Source organism: Haemaphysalis longicornis, unplaced genomic scaffold (assembly GCF_048455015.1).
Source record: "Haemaphysalis longicornis isolate Haplotype H1 unplaced genomic scaffold, Haemaphysalis longicornis Haplotype H1 scaffold_6, whole genome shotgun sequence".
Taxonomy (NCBI): domain Eukaryota; kingdom Metazoa; phylum Arthropoda; class Arachnida; order Ixodida; family Ixodidae; genus Haemaphysalis; species Haemaphysalis longicornis.
Window position 1 is genome coordinate 32,030,945 of NW_027526407.1, and position 20,711 is coordinate 32,051,655.

Sequence of the window (20,711 nt, forward strand, 5' to 3'; positions counted from 1 at the left end):
TTCGGCGCCTAGTGCCTGGCCACTCGGAAGGGGCCTATGCGTCAACTGAAAAGTCTTCTTAAGTGTCACCAACGTCCACAAAGCATTGCCACTCTTCCCATTATGGCACTCAGCAAAGAATGCTTGCGCCCAAAAAATCATGGTTTAACTGTGCTCGTGAGCGCAGTGACACCATCACGAGGAGTGCACGCCGACCTTCCACCACCAGTCTGGAATGCAGTGAGTGCAGTACTTTTTCGGGCGAAAACAATATCCATGAGAGGCGGCGCTCTCCTGACAAGTTCGTAACCTTCGTAACCACGTATCGGCGCGGGACGCGAAACACGAGGCGGTAAAAGCCACTGGGAGAGTGTTCGCGCGCCCTTTCTCGTCTAACTTCCCATTGCAGGGCGATTGCCGCACGTGCTGCGTTCGCGGTAGCCGCCGGGTCGCCTCACGCGGTGCAAGGGTAGGGGGTTTGTCCAGAGAACTCCGGCGTCACAAGTCTGCAGTTCTATACGCGCGGAACTTTATCTCGCGTACGGCGAGGAGGAAGGAAGACGGACACCTCCTCGCACCTGGAACACTTTATATACACAAATTCGCCTTCTTCGGGGCTATCGGGGGTCGGCAGTTGCATGTTTCGGGTGGGTCTTGGAACGGGGCAGATCGCGTAAGTCGGCGCGGAGGTTTTATTTCCAGTTGAGGTGGACTGGTGCCGGCGCAGTGTAATGGCGCGAAGTTTGAGAACTTCGAGCTGGGACCTACGTTCACTGCTGGTAGCTGTGCTGGTCGCCACGCTTTCCAGATATTCTCATGTGAGTACATTTAACTTTCATTCTCTCTGCATTTATTTCCCTTTTTTAGCAACGGGGGCATTCGGTTTCTTTGAATCAGCATTTAATATTCAGGTTCTATTTGTTTATTCCTGTGGCCCGCGTCATTATAAAACTATTGAGCTTGTTTCTAAAAAGTCAAGTCTAACCAGTTGATATAGACTGTTGGGCATCCTGTGTATACGTTATCAAAAGAAACAAGAAGAAGAACAACCAAAACAAAAAAGCAGGTTACGGCCAGGTTAAAGTGCAGTGAAGTAGCGCTTTAAGTCGCCCGCATTTGTGATGAGATATTGCGTGACACCAACTACCTCAGCAATATAAGAGTGACGAAACGATTTGCAAAGCTGCAATCAGGATGGTTACAAATTCTGTATTTGATGAGAACAGACGAAAGTATTCAGCTGTTGCAAGTCTGGTTTAGAATTGTGCCGCAGATGCAACGGTTAATTGGCGCTCGTGGATTTTACGTTCATTTTCGTTTTACAGTGGCAATGGTCGGTTGTTTAAAAACAGGTACAGCTTTTCAACGTCCGCCTCTCGCTGATACTGTATCCTGACTGGGCATATGTGGTGAGGTTGTATTGCTCAGCGCGCAACAAACTGCAGTGAGGCTTTAATCTTCCTTCGCTGCTCATTAAGCTGTACTATTATTCGCCTCAAAATTGTTTTTAACATAAAAGCTGCAGTGTGCTTCTGGAATCTGCATGCCCTGCCTTATGTCAATCCCTGAAATTAAACGTTAAACATTGAAAAATAGGCGCTGGTTCCTTTCTGCCCCATTATGACCGATAGTCATGTATAAGAGCGGAAGACAGTCATGTTTTGCAACACTGCCTGATAGTCGTCTTTTTTGTGACTTCGAAACCTTCCACACTAGAGACCCTTCGAAAGCCTACAAAACCGTTCAGCTACCCATCGTCCGCGCACATGCCCGTCGCTTTGAATAGTTGTGACTGTTTCTCTATTCATCACCTCATTTTCTGTGGACAAATTTGCAGTCCTCTTCTCCACCTTTTGAGGTGGTACAGGTCACAAAATTATCGCAAGTAGTGTGTGTTATGGTTTGGCTAGACGGAGACAGCCTTCGTGAAAAGTTGTAGGCAATGCCAAAATTCAATACGACAAACATTACTTGATAACAGCCGTAACGGCAGAGTACCAGGGAAATAGTTCATGTTAGAAAGCTGTGGAGAACATTTTCTTTCCCTACTGTCATGAATATTTGGAAAGAACTGAGCGTTAAGCTTTTGCTTTACATTTTGTATTTCACAGATACGTGCGGCATGACTTAGAAACGTTTGACAAAAAATACGTACATTGCGCATGCAGTTCGAGAAGGTTCATGATTATTTACACTACCCGAATTTCTTGTAGCATCTGCTTCATCCAGAAATAATTCCGAAGCCGAGAAAAAGAACCTTGTTGTTTTTCAGTTATCACGCCATACGTCAATGAACTGTCGGCAGGAAATCTTCGAGGCACGCGTGCACGTGAATGTCGAAAACAGTAGGAGAAGTAGTTTCAACACTCCGTGCTATTCCGCCATCCTTGAAAAGTGAGACAAAATAAAACAAACTCACGTCCGAAGGAAACCGGAAGTTGTTCTGTCGACACGAACGGAGCTGCCTACTTTTATATCTCCTACTGACACTCAGCAACTCTGCCACGTTCTTGTCTCACTGTGCCCTCGACCTCTTTTAAACCGCTCCTACGTACGTGTGTATTTTATTGGCCATAGCTTGTATCTATATCTAGGTTGTGTATAGCTGCTCATCATAATCATCAGCCTATCTACTCCCACTGCAGGGCAAAGGCCTCTCCTATTAATCTCCAATTATTTCGGTCCTTTGCTAAATACGACCAATTTATCGCCGAAAACTTCTTGATCTCATCTCCCCATCTAACCTTCTGCCGCCCCCTGCCACGCTTGCCTTCTCCAGGGATCCACTGTTACCCTTAATGATCAAGTGTTATCTTGCCTTCGTATTACATGCCCTGCCCACGTCAATTTCTTCGTCTTAATTTCTACTAATACGTCCTTAACACGCGTTTGTTCCCTGGCCCACTCCGCTCTCTTCTTGTCTCTTAATGTTACCCCTATCATCTTCTGCTCCATTGATCGCTGAGTCGTCCTCAGTTTGAGTTGAACCATTTTAGTGGGCGTCCAAGTTTCTGCCGCGTAGGTGAGTACCGGCGTGATACAGCTATCTACACATTCTTCTTCGCGAACAACGGTAGGCTGCCATTTATTGGTTGGTATCGAGCTGATTGGTAGAGCTTGTATCGAGCTGTATCTAGGTTGTATTCAGAGGTTGGTCATCTTTATTACTCTGGTATAATCGATCCTCTTCGTGAGAAGTACGCATTCAGTTGATAACACTAGCAGTTGTGAAAGCTTCTGTGTTTTGTTTTGCAAGTCTTGCAGCATCTGGTTGGTTGGTCGGGGGCGGGGAAAAAACATCTATTTGAAATATTTTACAAAGTGGTAGGGTCCCCGCGGAGATAGTGTGGCCCTTCATTCCTTCTATATTTCAATTACTGGATTCAGTTTGGGTAAGCTGCTACCACGGACGCAGGCCTAAACAAGCTGCTCGTCATGCGAAGGAAATTAATTGGTAACATTGGCAGAGCAGAACCAATGGCCACGAGTTGCGGATTTTGTACCGGTGTTTGCGTCGCTGCAAATGTGGAACGACGGCATACTTTTGTACCCCCCCTGTCACGTAAACGCCTTTCTTGTCTGATCCGCCGACATCTCACGCTGTTCCCTTCCTGTTTCAGTCGATTTATTGGAGGTTTGAGGAGTTCACTGTTGCTGGGCTTGCACGGCTGCACCATGTCTTGAAACTGCTGGTACTTAGCCTTGTTTGTATTCGGTGGTGAAACAGTTTTCAATGCGTTTTTTATACTTAATCTGGCAAAAATGGATTACACACTCTACTGTTAATTAAATGAACACTGCGACCACCAGTTACCTGTTGACATTTTTTCCCAAATAAGCCTCATATTATCTTTTGGCTGAACAATCTTGACGTATATGAAGAATATTTCTTGATTGATTAGATTGGAAATGTTTTGCTGATATAAGCGTCTCACTCATGTATTCATCTCACCTTTTGGCCAGCAGCTGTACCGAGGGACAGGAAAATAACAGAGAAACAAACCAAAATTATTTTGCATTTGGGAGTTCAAAAACACTATCGTCCTTAAAAAACCACTCCTTTGGGAGGGTTCAAAGCACGAGGCGTGACGCGTTGTAGTCAGAGAGCTTCGCAATAGATTGAAACCCCAAGGGTAATGACTGCGCTGCTAGACAAGGTTGAAAGCGGAGCTTCAGCTGTGGCTGGGAGTACGGGGCTCGGTGGCATATGAAGCATGTGCCCCTCTGACCTGGCACGACCGCCACAGCTATTCGCAGTGCTGAATTTAATGGAGCACTCAACAACATTCAATTAGTGCTCTCACGTTCCCAACACATCGCAAGTGCTTAAATGGTATGTACTTTTTTGAGTATTTTGGGTTTTTACAGTGACATTACATGCGGACAAAAAAAAAAGCATCAAAAAGGCAAATCTCCCGAAAGAACCTACCAGCTATAAAAACATCGCTTGCTTGCGGATTCAAAAAAGCACGTTCCCTATCGTAGATGAATAGAGCCAACGCTTACGTAGTTTTGACCAACCGGGCACATTTCTGCTGTTTTGATGACAAGGGGAACAGGGTTATCGCCGTAATTTTTTCTGCTTCTCACAAAGATTTAAGCTCCTATAAAAAAGGTCACCCTAACTCCCCCGAAAACACCGGCTGCCCCATAAAACACATAAATAAATTTTAAATTACGATGAGAGTGTCATGTACCACATTCAACTGACACATGGCAGTGTTTGTACAGGAACAACGCGTAGGCGCTCAAATAATCTATTAGAAGAACATCACTTCAATGTTAACAAGGCTATACAGATTACCTTGGAGCTCATTATCGCGATTGTGGCTACTTGCCAGAATTCGCTCATATCGAAGTCCTTGAAGGAGCGCCGATAACTCTGTCCGCCTGATTATAGAAGCAGCCAAAGTGGGTCAGGTGAATCAAAACTACACAAGTGTTGCCTCTATTGATCAGAACGATAGTGAACGTGCTTTCGTAAGTTTGCGGTAAAGCACTGTGAATTTTTTGTAGATGCAATCGGAAATGTTGTCTTTTTTGTTTCTTTTTCTTGGTTTGTGCGCCTGACATGTTATTGCATAAATCCTGAATGCTCCCAACATAAAGTTTAACTAAGTAAGCCAATCAAAGAAATCAAAGTAATCAAAGCCAACTCGAACAAACTGAACTCAGTGCGTGTTGCTTTCTTTGGAGCTCTAAAAAGAAACTACCACTCCTGGTGAACACTCTTCATACGATAAAGTGAGCAGAGCCACGTAATATGTGAACAACCCTGGGTGGTATTTTTCCTATATGTTTTCTCTTTCGTTGTTCGCACTCTTACCGCGTAGGTCGCATCTTAGATGTTAGCCGAAGCAGGCAACCCCGCTACGTTGTCCTTTTTACCTTTTCCGTGTCTCGCCTTTCCTCACCAGCGAAGAAGTATAAAAACGAAGTTTATGTGAGTTCTTATCGCTTGAATTTTCTTTCTTTTAAACAGGCAGAGAAATGCCCACAGCCGTCAAATCTAGAGGCTCCTGTGATCGCCTACAACTCCATGACATTCCGATGGGATGTGACGAAGTGAGTGTTCCGATTAGACCTATTGTGGTTATTGCCACCCAGTGATTCCCAGCCCACACATGGATGTAGAGGTGCGTCTTACCCTCCAACCTTTAGCTTTGCTGGGTTTGTCGCTTATTTACACGCGAGTAATACTGAATAAAAAAGGTGTTCGTGTTCACTTAGCGAAACATTGGGTTCAAAGAAGGGTTTGATACGGTGAAGATGCCCTTGTACAATACCGCCGGCAGCATAGTGGTCATTGTGGCTGTGTTAGACCTCCTAAGTATTTTTCAAAGCGATGAGACATGTTTCTCGCAATTGTTTTGTTATCTCGGGTTTGATTCCAAGTGATAATTCTGTGCTAACCGTCAAAATTAATCAGTCACATAGCCACCATATGCTTTAAATAAAACGACAGGTTCAATAAAAGAACAAGATAAGTTTCATTTAAATTTCATTAAACTTGCAGGTTTTATTAATGACAAGTTTCAATAAATGACATGAGTTTTATTTATTTAGGGACAAATTTCATTGAAATGGCAGAAGAGGTTTATTAAAATTAACTGCTCTTTTTACGCCTTGCGCTTTCAGTTTTCACACGGTAATTATACGCTCGCAATATGATCCTTGTATGTTTCGCATAATCGGACTTCAAATTCCTCTCACATTTGTATGTCGTCGGCCAGAAACTGATGATGTTAGAATTAATCTTCTCATGAGCCCGATGTAGCGAAGTAGGACTATTAAAGGACACACATCTGTGCACACTAACGGATAGACTTAAAGGGACCCTGCTAAAGGGTCATCTGCCAGATGCCGGAGTAATTGCTTGCCGCCCTTCGCTTCTTGCTTTGAACACGAAGCTTGAACTCCGAGACGTCCTGTATTACTTCAATTTCTGTAATTGCTTTTGGATCAGCTGCCGCCCCAAAAGCAGGCCCGAACAACTTTCGTGTGAAGAAAAAATAATAATTTGCTATATTGGCAGACCGTAGCCAGCGGCCAGTACGAATGGAACATGTATTTTAAATTGTGATATTAATCGAACCTGATATATATTTATGAGCTGAGATTACTACACACATTTTTTTATTTGTCCTTTTCATTCCTTGAAACGTAATATCTGATGCCCTTTTAAAACGCACAAAAATGCTCGCTTAGAATCTTCTCTAATATGTGTGATACCCTGACCTTTTACTTGTTTCTGTTGAATTAATTTACACACATCGTTGCACAGCCATGCAATCAATACTATAAGCTCGTAGCCCAACCAGACCGTTATGGGGGATTTCTTTGTAGAGATTTGAATGATAGGCCCTTTATGTAAGTTTTTTTCCTCTGCTGTTATTTTGGTATTATTAGTGGTTCACGGTGAGGCTGTCACGCGGGGCAAGAGTGTTGTTCGCACGGCTTTGGGTACGTCATAATGATCCGGCTCAAGAGTGGCTTGCAATTCGCCGCTGCATCATCTGTTTTCCTCAATGTGTAGCTTAGTATTTGGAAGTTTAAATTTCAAAATACAAGTAATTATTATTAGGTCCTTGGGGTCTTTTGAACGAACAAATATCACATTATGTATTGACGAGTTTTTCCAAATGCCCATGAGGGTGACATGCCCCACTGTTACATTTTAAATAACTTGCATCGCATACCTCGCACAACAGTGTTCCGGTCTCAATAGACGTTGTCTTTCATACAAAATATCACTACTACCGGAAAAGTTTAAAGGTTTTGCTATTTACTTCAGCAACGACGACAATATACAGGTGGTAACAAAATAGAATATTCAGTGTCTGAAATCTATGCCAGCAACAAAGCAATGTGATCAAACAGACGCACACGCGATGCTATAAACTTGCGGTGTTGTTCACTGGCTGCAACTTTGAAGACGGCAGCCCAACGCACAAAATAGTGTCGGTGACGTCCTTAAGGCAGTGGCAAACATCAGGTGGCGCGTCACCACTCTTTCATTTGTTCTTTTTCTTAACTCACTTAATTCTTGCAAATTGCGTTAAAATAAGTATGACTGTTCTGTTGGCATGGCAACGTTTCAATTGAACTTAATTTCACTAAAGCTTGGTTTTAGGCTAGCTGGATGCATGACATATCGATGAAAACACTGAAAAACGTGCACCGTTTTTAAAAATATGCACAGTTACCGCCTGTGCTGTTTCTTTAGTGCCAGTCCTTGTTTTGGTGTTTCACCGATATGAACGTATTTTGTCATTTCTCTAAGGGCCCCTTAAGGAGCAAATAAATGAAATGAAATGAAACACCTTGTTCTCTGACGCAGGTACGTGCCGAATCCAGTGCACTGCACGTGCATGTCTCTGGGTAACTATGGCGAGGCCTGTTCTTCGGCAAGCACGCCCAAGGTGTGCACCATCAACGTGTCCGGCTACACCAGGACTCAGCCGAGTCTGGGCGTCTACACCAACTACACCATGTGCGTGCAGACGCAGTGCTCGGCCACGAACTTCTCGGACGCCGTCTGCCGGACGTTCAGGACGTCGCCCACTGGTGAGCGCTGAAGCTTGCTTCTTTGAACATGGACGTCGCTTGAGCAAGGATATATAAGAGAAATCGCGGAAGCCGCAGTGAGCGGCCAGATGTCATTGCGAGATGGTAGGTAGCGCTGTAAGGAAGGGTTGGATTCTGGATCAGTTGAGTTGAAATTTTCTTATGGCTGATGTATTTTTTCAATTCGTCGACAGTGTCGGATGTGTGATCACCTCTGCGTATGCTTTCTTGGCGTGCCATTTACATTTATATACCTGTCCGCGCGTGTGTGCAAACTTTTCTGCTTGTTAGAGGGAAATCTCTACTACATTACACCTTTCAAGGGCATTCATCGCGTCGCAATGACCTTCAACAGCCGAAGTGAAAGCGGCCCCTTACCGCTTCGCTAGCTCCGAGCCTCGCGGCTGCCGTACTGCGTTACTAGGCGAGGGGGGAAGCGGTTACGTTGCCTGTACATTTTCGCTCAACGGCGATTCTTCCCTATGTGCGTGAGGTCTAGCGCAAGCGCACTACGTCACAATGCGAACCACGTGACAATACAAAAACACTGCGCTAACTGAGTGCACAAAAGAGAAGACTAGTTGAATAAACCCTGCGCGCGCAAAAAAGCGCGGCATAGGTGGCTTTGCATGGTTCCCTAGTCTCGCCATCGGTGGCGTGCCGGCTGAGCTGGCTTGCGCAATAAAAAAATGCTTTTATTAAAAGCATATGGCGGCTATGTGATTGATGAATACAGTCATACAGTAGAGCTAGTTAGACAGCAGGCTTCAAAATGCCAAGCAAAGGTAAACTTTAGCTCATGCTTTAGCTCATGAAAACTACGTGTAAAAGCGTTAAGCGTGATCCCTTTTGGGTTCATTTTATGACTACTGACATCGTTCGCTTCGACGATGGAAAATATTTGCCTTTCTGTCTGTGGTCTTTGTGTGTGTGTGTCTGTCTGTCTGTCTGTCTGTCTGTCTCTCTGTTGGCCTGTCCTGTCTGTCTGTCCGTCCGCCCGTCCGTCCGTACGTCCGTCCGCCAATTTCACAGCTCGCTGCCAGGCTGGGAGCAAGGAAGACACAGTGTGGGAACTGGGTATGCGCAGACTTCTCTTTTTTGCCAGTTATTGCGCAGCAAGAACTTAACGAAAGTTCTGAAAATTTACGAAACTAAATCAAATCTCTGGTTCACCTACGAAAAAACATTGATATCTTTAAAGCTAGCGTTTATTTTGTTATTTTGTAACGAAAGTAGGCCCTCTGAACATTGAGATTAATTTTAACAGTGGCACACTAGCGCTACAACTTTTTTAGCGCAATGGAACCGTACTTTACAAAATCGGCCTTCAAGTAAAAACTTAACACGTTCCTAAAATTTTCACTTTTGCGATGAACATTGTAGGCTAGACCTAAACGCGCTCACATTCTGACCAAGCCATTCTACAAGATAAAAAAAATGCACCCCCTCCTTAAAATCTTCGGAAATATCCGAACATAACCGCACCGAGAGCACTAACAAGAACACGCGTTTTTAACCTCAAAGACAAAGTATAAAACAAGTAAAACCTTAGTACGTGCGGAACTAACTGGACTTGCTAATCACCTAAATTACAGTAAAAAACTTCACTTTATTCCGCGTGAGAAGTGCGAGAGGGTAGAAGTAGAGCGTGAGCAAAGGGGCAAGGGCAGTAGAAAACCCTCATCCGACACAATTTGCAGCGAAGGAAGCTGATACGCGGTCTGTTTATTTTACCGAGATGCAGCCCTTACTCTAGGTATTATAACTTCATTTGATAATCACTTTAGAAATTTTGTTTTGTGCCACTTTTTAAAGACCCTAACCCTTTCAGCCCCGTTTTATTTTTTCAGGTAAAACAATATTTTTGTGTGTTTTCTTACAATTTGGGGTCCCATAAGGCCACGAACAAAATATAGAGCTGCTAGTAGTAGTAATAACTGATTTATAACGAAATAATTAATTAGGACGTCTGGTGAATGAGTGCGGCAATTAAAAAAGTTATGTTGAGCAGAAACATCTTTCTTGCATGTTTTCCTAAACGTTAGGACTACAAGAGCCTACACACACAATATGAGCTTCGTAGTGAACATCTTTCTAGATTTACAAGCTTGCGAATGAAGCCAGGACTTCCGTTTTCTTCAGCCTTAATCTCAAAATTTCGTCTTCACCGCAGGTTTTTCTTTTCTGTAACGTCCACCACCGTTAAAACGCACCAACGGTGATGTCTATCCCAGTAGTCATCATTGAACACAATTTTCCCAGAAAAGTAGCAGTTTTGGTTTCGTTTTCTATGCGCTAGAGGAACGTTGATGTCATTGCGTCATTTCACTCCGCGAAGGCCGAAAGGGTTAATGCGTTGTTGATCTGTGCACAACATTCGTCTGTCATGCGCGCCTGCATCCACTGCGAGTAATTTACAGATAAGTTTCTTACCCCCTTTTGCGATTGCCCCAATAGGCACGACAGCTGCCAATAATAAAAGTTTATAATATAAAATAAATGAGCTGCTATGCCGAATGTTTTTCTGGGATTTTAACGTCGGGTGAATAATACAGTGCCTTAAAAACTATGTTATGTATTCATCTGTGTTTAAGTGTGCTTAAGACATCTCGTGTGTAGCCGATGAAAATTGCATTCTATGTTCCATTTATAAGTAGAATGAGGATAGGACCCAACCACACCATATGGAGTAATTGTCTAGCCCCAACGTTCTACGCCGGGTTCAAGCGCTGTACTAAGACCCAGTGTGCATGAGGTTGAACTTGCTCCTCTACATCATATTGCCAGCTTAAGTAATAAAATTGCCTCTTTGTTGTTGCGTATGCGATTATGGTCGCATATATATATAGACAAGGGCCGATCACGACGATTGCGATGAGGGTACGTCATATTGTACGCACGGAGAAGTGTGTCCTTCAGGCGGACATTGATCCCTGATCAAAAATTTCCTCCACACGCCAGGGTATGTACAAACAACCTTTCTGGAATCTCAATGCAGCGCCCAGCCCGCCACACCAAGTGTTCGTCGACAAGCACTCTCCTTCGTCGCTGGACATCAACTGGAGGTTCCCGGTGACGTTGAACGGCCCGTTAGACGGATACCGAGTCCGGTGGTGCCAGACGTCCCGTTGCGTCATGAGCGAGACAGAGCTGCGTGGGATGGACCAGCGCGCGTTCCGAATCACGGGACTCGAACCGTATCGCCAGTACAACGTGTACGTGTCCGGATTCAACGTGGACGCCAACAGCGGTAACATCCTCTACGGCGCGGAGACATCGCTCTCCGAGTACACGCTGCCAACCTGTGAGTTCATCGACGACGTCAGCTGTCAGAGCTGAGAGTAGTAGCCATTGTTAAACGCCTACAAATGAATTCTACAACACTGATGCCCTGTTTTCTGGTTTCCACCGACCTTTTCAGATCCCAGCGAGCCTTCGCTTACGTTCACGAAGGTGTCGACGTCGCAGGTGAACGTCGTTGTAGGCGTTCCCAAGTATCCCAACGGACCAATCAGCGGCTATGTCCTAACGTGGTGTCCAAAGCGTCGCTGCTATGGCGATTACATAGGTACCCGCGAACTGCTGATGTCGAACGCCGGCACCCAGTCGATAACAGGACTCCAACCGTGGACTGAGTACGAGGTTAGCGTGAAAGCCTTCAACGCAGTCCCTGGCAGCGGCGAAAGGGCCTACAGCGAAGACGTCAACGCGACCGTCGTGCCCATGCCGTACTGTGAGTGGTGATTTTGTAGCAGTTTTCTCATACAAAGTCTATATGGGTGGGCTGAGTGCATGTTGAGCAAGCAGAAACGTAGGTCTTGAAAGTATAATTTGTAAAATATTACTTTAACACAGAATGTGTGATACGGGCATTTTGATGGGAAAACCAACATTTCAGATTGTCACGTTCGAGCGTCAGTCAGGAGTGAGATATGCAAACTTTCCGTATTACTAGAACTGCGGCATCGCTCATGCACCTCAATATTTATCGCGCGAAAGTATCCTTCAGAACGATTGAGGCAAAAGTCAGGTACATGAAAGAGTACAGCACTGCTCTTTTAATTATAAAACAGACATTTCATTGAATAGAAACCGATTTGTCGACGTGTGCGGAAAAAACTCCGCGGGAGGAAGGCGAGATAGCTGCACAAAAAGAAAAATGGCTGCCAACCCGCCTTTTGGTGAGTCTGCCTCATTGCGCCAATAGGAAATCCTGAGCTGTCGTCCGGAGATCGGGCCACGGCTCAGCCTCGTTAGAAGTTTGTTCAACCTCTCTAATATAGCGAAGTCGTTAAAACGTGACTTTCTCTGCGCAGCTCCTCCTGGACCGCAATCCTTCAAAGCAACGCCCTTGAGCTCAACGTCGATCAAGTTGACCTGGGACGTGCCGGCCAGGTTCAATGTGACGCCCAGCCACTACCGCGTATTCTGGTGCACAATAGGGGACGACTTCTGTTTCAACCAAGACCACGGGAACGTGCGTGAGGCCATCGTTGCGCCACTGGAACCATTCACGGAATACCGGTTCATGATCAAGGCCTTGGTACAGTTCTCTACCCCATGGTTGAACAGCGCCGTCTCTAACGCCAAAGCAAGGACGTGGGCCGCTGGTAAGTTCATTTTATGTTGTTCCGAAACCTATTTAATTAGACAAAGCCGCTACTCGAGGCTACTGATCACTGCAGCTTCCGTTTACCACAAACTTCGCAGAAAACACTCTTTTGGGAGCTCTATCGATTGCCACAGAAGCGAGTTCGTTTTGTTGAAAGCGCATTAATGTGCAACACACTTACTGTACTGTACCGACTCCAATTCGCTAAAAGTGCGCATCTTTTGGCTTAAAATACAGTGTTTCCACAGGAGCACAGGTGGACTACACAAGAGTCATAACTTTAACAAGCAACTTATGACGCAAAGAATGGCGACGATGAGCACACTGGAGCCTATTGCCAATTCAAGCAACACAAATCAATCCCAAAACCTGGCTCTTACGCTACAGCTTTAAAAAAGGGTGAATATGCCATCCTATCTCTCATGCAGCTAACGTCAAATTTGCCCCCCAAATTATGAATCCCTACTCCCGCTGTCCATAACAGTGGTTGCGTTAGGCAGAGCGAATTCTGTTTACTGTTTGTAGTACAGGAAGTACAAGGCTATAGAGTGTAGAACACGGATACGAATAGTCATTGGCGCAACTTTTTGGTGATAATCTATTTCTAGGTTTCCGTAGCTTAGGGCAGGAATACAACTTGTTGCCTGCTTACGTATCAAAAAGGAGAGACAATAGCAAAAAGATCAGAGAAATTCATTGCCGCACCTCACTTTTTAAAGCATCTTTTTTTCCACGCGCAATTGGCGATTGCAATAAGCTTCCGGAAAACGTCGTTTCCGCATCTGGCGTTAGATTTGACACCGCTCTAAAGGGTTGTCTGTGTGGTGACAGTGAAAACGGTGTTTCCTGAACTGCCATGATCTTGTTCCTGTCAATTATTTGTTTTTCGTTTTTTTATTCATAACTTCTGCTGCGTATTGCTGCCCACTGCAATGTTTGATGACCACTGGGACTAGTTTTATAGAATGTCAATTTTTTTATTTCGTCTTCCGTCTTGTTTTCCTTTTTCTCTTTTGTTTTATTATTTTTTCCCTCGGCTCTGTTGTCGTTTGATGTTGTACAATGCTCTTTGCTGCAAGCTTTTAAAAGATGCCTCTGTTGATTTTTATTTTTGTATATTACGAGATTCATGATTCCGTTTCTGCATTGAACACTTTTTATGTATCTCCTACAACAATGCCCTCTGGGCGAATGTAGTAGGCTGAATAAATATATAAATAAATAAACTTCAATACGTAAATCCCCGAAAGGCTTTAGGGGGGATAACTTGTTACGGTTATTTTCTTCATTCTGATACGACTTACCGTTGAAAGTAGCTGAATACCACGGTGAAGGGAAGTCGAAGGTGCAAAAGTTTTAGCAATGTAGAGCATTTTGTCCCGACGACAATAAAATACGTTTATCGGCAATAGCTGTATAATTATCTCTAAAAAGACAGAAACGAACAGGTGGGTGTTACGCACGTAGCCACTTTTTGCAATATGATTCCTGATATAGAAAAGAACCAATGTGTGATTGCAAACATTGTAGGAAAGCCACAGCGCATGGGCACGTACTTTACAGCTCTCGAAAGTTTGATCTCGGTGCTTTGGTGGCGGAGTATTTTTGTAATGTATATGTCGCGTGACTCGCTCGTTCGCATATGGAGAGTGAGCCGGTGGGACGCGGAAAAAACAAAGCGGGAAAGGAAACACATTTGAAGTCTCTCTTTTAACCTTTTGCAACAAAATTTGTGTGCAGAAATTGGGGATGATGCCACATAAGGGCGTTCATTCAGATTAACTGTATTTATTTATTTATTTATTTATTCATTTACCCTAAAGGCCCTTACGGGCGTTACATAGGGGTAGTAATGAAAAAAAGGACACATTGCAACAATAAAAACAGCAACACCCAAAAAATGCGATTACAAATACATTCATGTCGAAATGCATAGTTTCAAAAAAAGGGTACACAAAAGGCGCACAACAGTTATCCAATCCCTAAAATGCGAGGGTTAAAAATGACCCAGGTTCAAAATAACACAAACATCGAACATTGAACCAATCTAAGAGGTTCAAAAGTGACACAAACACTGAAAAATGATTTATACATTGAGGAATAACTGCATTGAACCAATCTAAGAGGTTCAAAAGTGACACAAACACTGAAAAATGATTTATACATTGAGGAATAACTGCAACTCTTTGATAAATGAGTCGTGATTACTGAGGGTGACGATGTTACCTGGGAGCTGATTCCAGTGACAAATAGCAAGTAAGAGTGGCGAAAAGAAAAATAGGTTGGTACACGCGAATATTGGTTGAACTTTGAATGCATGATCTAAACGGGAAAAAACGCGACCAGCGGGTCTTATGTGCGAGGCAGCGAAAGAAGACTGGCTGTGGTATAGCCTGTGAAAAACCGATAAAAGACTATAAAGCCGCCGTTGTTGTAGAGGTGGTAAGTTCAGGGATTGTTTCATTTCTGTTATACTTGATGTTCGTGAGTAGTTTCTGAGAATGAATCGGGCAGCTTTATTTTGGAGTGCCTCAAGTTTATTTACGAGATACGACTGATGGGGGTTCCAGATTAGCGCTGCATATTCAATATTTGATCGAACATGTGTTTGGTAGGCCAGAAGCTTTGTGGATGTTTTAGCTGAATGCAGATTGCGCCTAATGAATCCGAGTGATTTAGAAGCTTTGCTGGTGATTGTATCGATATGGTGATTCCAGGTTAGATCAGACGTTATGTGGACCCCCAAGTATTTTACCATGGTTATGGTTTGTACAGGCATACTATTGAGAAAATAGAGAATCGAAACATCTATTCTCTCAATTCTTAATATCCTGTGCACTGATAGTGTTTTACTAGAAAGACACAGCTAAATTTTGCTTGCCCCATCATACTGATAGCATGGATAGCATAGGAAGCACTTTCTTGTGGAAATGAGAAAACATAAAAGAATCTAAGAGGCTAAATTATTTTTATTATGAATACACCTGCATCTTTTTTGTATACCCACAAATGCGAGAAAAAGAGTAAGCATGAAACGCTAAGTAACACTAACGGCGCCAACAGAAATACGCCCGTGATCGCAAGAGCTTGTAGACCAAGCACTGCATGGAAACAAATGTTTACGTTCTCTTTTATGGGCCGAAATTGCAACTTTTATACACACCCAATAAGGCTTTGAGTAGGTGTACGTAAAAACATGATTCAATATCAGGTAGTACCAATACAAGTTCGCGCACTTACAACTTTTCCCCGGAGCCGGATATGAAAAGTAATATTTGATGAGCAGCAATCTTGTATGGTAAAACAAAAGCGAAAAAAAATGGGAGCGTGTCTGCTAGTTTCACTGCAGATGTCGTTGAATGACGGTAGTCTTCTTCCCCCTCTGCATGTAAATGAGTCTATTCTTTCCCGCACCCACCTCTCATGCTCTTCTCCTTCTTTTCTATTCTTGGACTATAAACACGGTGGTGACTGGCTATCGAGGTTTGCTAAAGGCAATTCAATTTTCCCGCGTTCCACTGCTGGCGCCATATACTAACCTTTTATTACTGCTGAACTTACAACACTTTTAAAATGAAGTTGCGCTGAGTATGCTCGCATAGACGGATACAAAAGTGTACACTCTCACGAGAACACTGCCACGATTTCGAGGCTCGTGTGAGCCATTTTCTAATTTTGGGTAAAAATATTTGTTTAACGCGCATTATAAATTTTTCTGTCGCAAATATCACGCATACATTTATTTTCAATAAAACAACACTGCGAGCAAAAGTTGGGCGTTGAAGTTTTGCCGCAAATGTGCCTAGTGTTTTCTTTGTGCTCAACCATGCCGACCAGTATATATGAAGTATGCTTCCAGATTTAGTTCGGAAAGGTTTTGGCTATATAACCTTCTCGCTGAACAATTTTTTGAACTTCTGATGAGAAATCTGAACAGAGGTATGTACAAATATACATACATACATACATACATACATACATACATACATACATACATACATACATACATACATACATACATACATACATACAGACACGCCAAAGTTTTCGGTTTCAATTAGAAGTAGTCAGGTTATAGACTTTAATAGTTACATTTTTTCCACACTTTAATACTTGATATGGGACTCTGGGATGCATTCAGATCCCGGCCGGCCGGAAGAACTGCGCATCGTCAGTGCCAAGGCGACCGTTGTGGCAGTTTCTTGGAAGTCCCCACTGGAACCACAAGGTCCTATCGACGGTTACAGGGTGCGAATATGCCCTGAACTAGGAACGTGCCCACCGGTTGGACTCGTGAGCCGCTGGGTCACCCTGCCCAGGACAGTGTACAACAAGAGCTTCTATGGCATCCAGCCTTACTCCAGCTACCAGGTTCAAGTCAAAGCCTTCAACAACCTTCCCGACGACAAGACGGCCGAAGGGGACGTAGCCGTTGTAGCGGTGTTCACAAACCCTAGTGGTGAGTGCTCCACCTACAGATTCACTATATTACTTTCCCGATATCTGTCAATAAGCTGGAACAGGAAACCAAGCAGAGTGCATATTTGTAAAATCTCAAGTACGACAAAACGAAAAACGTAGACATGTTTATGGTCCTGTTGGTTCCGTGGTATTAAAATTTTTTCCTACAAAGAAAGTCCGACAGTAATCATACAAACGTTACTAAATTCGAAAAGCATGTACCAACGAGACCCCACTGACACAATTGCTTGACTGCGTAGGTTCTCCACCGCTTGATTAAATAGACCTGACTTGAAGATAAATTCGATATAGTGTTCGTGGGAAAATATACCCCGTCATTCGGAAGATAATTTTCTGACACCTCATTTTATAGATTGATTAGCTTTATTTGCGTTAAAAAGACGCTACTACGAATCGGGAATTCTACTCAGGAGGACCGGTACTCGGTCTGGGTACAGGCAGAGAGGAGACGCAATCTTTGATATTTTATTATGTGCATTGGCTCTACAGAGTAAGAGTTTGCGCTGAACCGTAAAGTTGCAAAAATATTTCTGTGTGAGTCATTCACAGTTGTCAGAACTGACAGAAGCCTTGGGAAATACTATCGCGTAAACTAATATTTCTGCAGGACAAAGACCATACCTTGGCAACATAGATAAGGTAATTCAAACAAAATAGTTGTGTTTGCCGCTCGCCGCTTAACTGGTGCCATAAGAATGAGTTGAATTACCATTTAACCCTCATCATATGTTCACCAACCATCTGAAGTAGCAAGCCCAGCATGTTATAGGGCTGACCTCTTCGGTTTCCTTAAAGAATTTTCTTTCTCTCTTTCTCTCTCTCTCTCTCTCTCTCTCTCTCTCTCTCTCTCTCTCTCTCTCTCTCTCTCTCTCTCTCGTCCTCTCACTTTCTTTGCTTAACTTAGACGTTACGCACTATATTTATGTCGAAGACCTGACTTCTTGTTCCTCATTTTGATAAGCGGTTTCTGGGGACGGGTGGTATAAAAATATTGTTTCATACTTCTTAGTAGTGAGGTAGTACTTGTTCGGCTCCATAAGACCTTTATTGCGCAGCTTTGAATTTTAAAGAGTTTCAGTGCGGGAATCAATGTTGGTAGTCTCTTATTTGTTTATCCTTCTGAAATTTGTTAAAAGGTGTCCTTATTTCTGTATTACCAAGAAAACTAGGTAAAATGTTGCCGCAAAGTATTTTGTTGGGCCCTAGCAACGGTTTTTGTTAACCGAAAAAATTGCAAAGTAAATTTTGTAATTATTGTGCACGTTTTATTTTTTTCTTGCAGAACCAAGTGAACCGAGAAATTTGGTTGTGAACACCATAAACAGCACATCTGTCCAAGCCACGTGGCAACCTCCAAGTCACAAGAACGGGCCCGTCAAAGGCTACCGAGTTTCGTGGTGGAAAAGCGGCGGACCTAAGCCTCATGGCCTGGAAGACAAATCCTCCAATGAAACAGTGTTCTTACCGGGCGAAGCCTCTTCCTTAATCTTGGGAGGACTCGATCCATACACCACGTACGCTGTGCAAGTCGCCAGAGTCAACAGTGACGGTAACTCGACGTGGGAAGGCGCTTCAGCGCATGCCGAAGGAATCACTGATCCGGAACCCTCTCCACCGCCAATCAACGTCACCGTCAGCGCAGTAAAGCTCAATGCTACTACGTCGAAACTCGTCGGCAGTTGGGCCCCTCCAAACATTACTACCGAACCAGCTCTTCAGGGTTACCTGCTTCAAGTTTGCGCAGTAAATGAGTTGTCTACATGCTGGACAGCTAACACTACCGCGCTGAAGCTTTCGCACGTCTTTGAAGCTGTGCCAAACTTCGAGGATTACATCCTGCAGGTGAGGGCGTACGTTTTGAACCACGGCCGAGTCGTCGTCGGAGACGCAGCCATCGCTGAAGTGAGCACTGAGGCACCGAACATACCAACCGTGAACAACGTTACCGCAACAGCCACCAACTCATCCTCTCTCCTGGTTCAGTGGAATCCTGTTGAGCGCGTTCAAGACCTGGACATCGTATACAATGTGACTTTGGTGCTCTACAAGAACAGCACACGTGTGGTTGAAGTGTTTGTGAGTGACGCGAGAGCAGTTATCGAGGACCTGGAAGCATGGACGGAGTACTCTGTTCAGGTGTCCGCGTGCCTGAAGCGCGGATCGAAGCGCCAGTGTGGTACTGCCAGCGTCATCGTCTATCGTATGCCTCCGACAGGTCAGTCGACAACGGAGCCGTCTACTACGAGGGCGATTTCTTAGATAAGCACGTCGCAGTTCGAGGGCTAGGACTATACCGCTGGTTTACGGGCTAAACCTTGAAGAATATGTTTCATTACATTAATTTGGTATACGGTCATTGAGTTGCAATACATGTTTTGCTCCCAGTTAGGCGAGTGTTCCTGTGATCACGAATTAACGGAGCAGCCTTCTCAATGCAGGTAGCTCTACAGAAATCTAGCACAAGGTTGTACCTTAAGAAAACATCGAGCGTATATGAAAGTAATTGCTACTGATGTAAGGGAGAAATAGACTAGTTTTCTTTAATGAAACATCACTGGCCTGAAAGTTCGCTTTAAATGATGGTATAAAAATAGGCAATTACGTTTTACATGATAACTTATCCGAATCTCTGCAGTTTAGGTGAACCATTTGTAAAGCAAATGCTTCTTGCCACGACCTTTTATTGAGCATTCAATAAACTCCCCATTTGCTTGGCCCAGGTTTTTGTCACTCATTTTCTGCTTGCGATAAAACAGAAAAGCTGGAAGCGTTACAGGGTGTAACTCTTACCTAAATAATTTATTTGTATTGTCTTTTCACGACAAAATTAGTAACGATGTTTGCCTCCAGACTTAAGCGGGCGGCCCGTTATGTGTTTGGAGTTTTGTTCTTAAATACGCGAATTATTGGAATATTTTTCTCTGCTAATTTGCCCTTCCGTTTCCTGTATGTCAACTACACGATTCTTTTCATTTGATGTGTAGAGCCTAACGTAAAGTTTTTTTTCCTATCCACATCTTTCGGGGAAAAAATATGTCAGGACGGGTTTATAACTTTTTATTGCGCCACTTGCTTCTTAAGCGCTTCTGTTAGAAATTGTCCGCAAAAATTACAGAAAAATATATTTTCTCGATTGTTTCGAGGCTCGTCAGTTACAGTTCAATGCTGGAGCTGTGTAATAAGAATTAGAGAAATATGGATGTTCCCAAGTTCAAGCCTTTTTTATACTATAATTATTTTTGCGCGCCTTTCTACATACATTATATTCGCTATATCTTGGATTTAGCGTTCCCTTTTTCCTACCGTAAAAAATGCAACGGTGTTCACACTACGTATAATCGCAATTGATTCGGCTGCAACAAGCTCAATCGAAAACTTAGTGACGTATGAAAACAAAGATTGTGGAAGAGTGCGCAACATTTCTGAAAAAGTCTATGCTTTAAACGAGCCTGCACAAAACGTATAATTACAACGCTCCAGCTGGTAAAACACCACCGAAAGCAAGCCTGTGACCTTCACTTTTACGAAAGGTGAGGACTTCTTTCACGCTTTCCACCTGAAACTTTTCTGC

At 43.7% G+C, this 20,711-nt stretch overlaps 1 protein-coding gene across 1 annotated transcript; it reads left to right on the plus strand.

The window, feature by feature from the left end:
* Nucleotides 1-460: 460 nt before the first annotated feature.
* On the plus strand, nt 461-19,855 carry LOC144142443 (phosphatidylinositol phosphatase PTPRQ-like). The gene is made up of 8 exons (XM_077673953.1): nt 461-797; nt 5,462-5,544; nt 7,820-8,046; nt 11,045-11,350; nt 11,468-11,779; nt 12,363-12,656; nt 16,800-17,117; nt 18,423-19,855. Exons 1-8 carry the CDS (start codon nt 711-713, stop codon nt 19,397-19,399), a joined length of 2,604 nt encoding a protein of 867 aa, XP_077530079.1. The 5' UTR covers nt 461-710; the 3' UTR covers nt 19,400-19,855.
* The last annotated feature ends 856 nt before the right edge of the window (nt 19,856-20,711 follow it).